At 56.9% G+C, this 1,680-nt stretch overlaps 1 protein-coding gene across 1 annotated transcript; it reads left to right on the forward strand.

The window, feature by feature from the left end:
- Window positions 1–684: 684 nt before the first annotated feature.
- Window positions 685–1,416, forward strand: Tco025E_09425 (vesicule-associated membrane protein; the record flags this gene model as incomplete). Its single annotated transcript, XM_029376244.1, has 1 exon — window positions 685–1,416. One exon carries the CDS (start codon window positions 685–687, stop codon window positions 1,414–1,416), a length of 732 nt encoding a protein of 243 aa, XP_029223627.1.
- Between the last annotated feature and the right edge of the window lie 264 nt (window positions 1,417–1,680).

Consider the following 1,680-nt stretch of genomic DNA (forward strand, 5'->3'; position numbering starts at 1 on the left):
GTTACTGAAAGAAATTGGGACCGCGTGTTGCTAATACCATTTTTGTTTCTACTAGTATTACAAATTCTTGTCGCTATTGCTTCTACCAATGGGACGGCGGGTGCCGTTCCCGCCCCCTCAGGCACGACCGTCACCGTCGTCGTTGTTGCCGCCGTCCGCCGCTGGCATCTCACGGGCCACCCCGCCCCCTCCCTGCGGCAGCAGCAGCGGCGGCAGCCCTCATTCCACGTCGGCCGCGGGGGTGAGTTCGCTTCTGACGAAAAGCCAACGCCAGCGCAAGAGCGGAGAAAAAGGAAGCGAGGAAAACGTGTTTTTTTTTTGTTTGTAATGTTTTTCGTTATTATTACTATCCTTCCCGCCATACACAAATTTTAATTCCTGGGGTCTCTTTTTTTTTGTGTGGCTCTTTGCGTCGGCGCTTCTTTGTGCGCCTGTGCTTCTTGCGTTGCCGCCGACTGTGTGTGTGCGTGTGTGGTTCCTGCGAGCATTTCTGTTTCTGGGCTTCTTTTTCCTTTTTTTTTTCCTTTTGCCTTGTTTTCCGCTTGCGGCTGCCGGGGGTCCGGGATATCATCCCCCCAGCGCACACGCGTGTAGGAGATTTGTTGTTGTTGCTTTTTCTTTTGGTCGCACGCTGTCCACCCACCTGCGAGGAAGAAGCAGCAGCACCCCACCCAGCGGACCGACATGCAGGGCGAGACGAAGATATACGGCGGCATTGTGGTCCGCCTGAGTGACCGGCTGATGCTCTGCAAGGCCCCCGGCTGCCCGACGAGCGACTTCGCCATTCCGGGGGTTGTGTGGGCGGAGGTCGTGAGCAAATGCGCCGCGCCCAACTTCCGCACCACCTCCTTCATTTCCCTCCACAGCGAGGGGGAGGAGGCGGCGACGGCGGCGGGACCCGCGCAGCTTTCGTACCACATCATGACCGACAGCGAGCTGGCCTTCGCCATTCTCGCCGACAAGGCCGTCACCCGGCGTCAGGGCCACGCCGCGCTGGACGAAGTGGCGAAGACGTTTCGCAAAATGTTTGTGGAGAACGTCTCGAAGCTGAACACCAAGATGGTGGACGTGTTTGTGAAGCCCTACCGCGACCTGCTGCTCCGCATGAGCGAGTCGGGGGAGCCGGAGGACAAGGTGCGGCGGGTGAAGCTCGCGGTGGCGGAGGTGAAGGACCTCGCACTAGACAACGTAGAGCGCGTGATCCAGCGGGGGCAGCGGATTGACGACATTGTTCAGTCCACGGAGGATCTGCAATTTCAGGCCCAGGGTTTTCAGCGCAGCAGCCGCGACCTTCGCCAGCAACTCTGGTGGAATTCCATAAAGGGGAAACTCATCATTGGCGGCGTGGCGGCATTCTTCATTGTGATCGTCATGTTTGTCTTCTTCGCCGGCAACGGCAACGGCAACAGCAATTAGGAACGAGCAGAATAAAGCAAGGCAAACCACACATCCAATAAAACAAAGAGGATAGGGGAGTGGAAGGCTGAGGAGCGCATGGAGAGGGAGCGTGTCGGGGGAGGGATGGTGCGGGAGGGGCGCAGACTCGCGCACAGTTACACAGGAGCTGGTACGAAGCTGCAAGAAGTAGTTGAGGGAATTCTTTCCTTGCTTCGTCTTTGCAAAATTTAAAAAAAAATCAACACTCCAGGGAAAGGGAAACCAAGCAAGCTGAAGGAAAAC

This window comes from Trypanosoma conorhini (assembly GCF_003719485.1).
Source record: "Trypanosoma conorhini strain 025E chromosome Unknown Tco_14.4_contig_01109, whole genome shotgun sequence".
NCBI lineage: Eukaryota > Euglenozoa > Kinetoplastea > Trypanosomatida > Trypanosomatidae > Trypanosoma > Trypanosoma conorhini.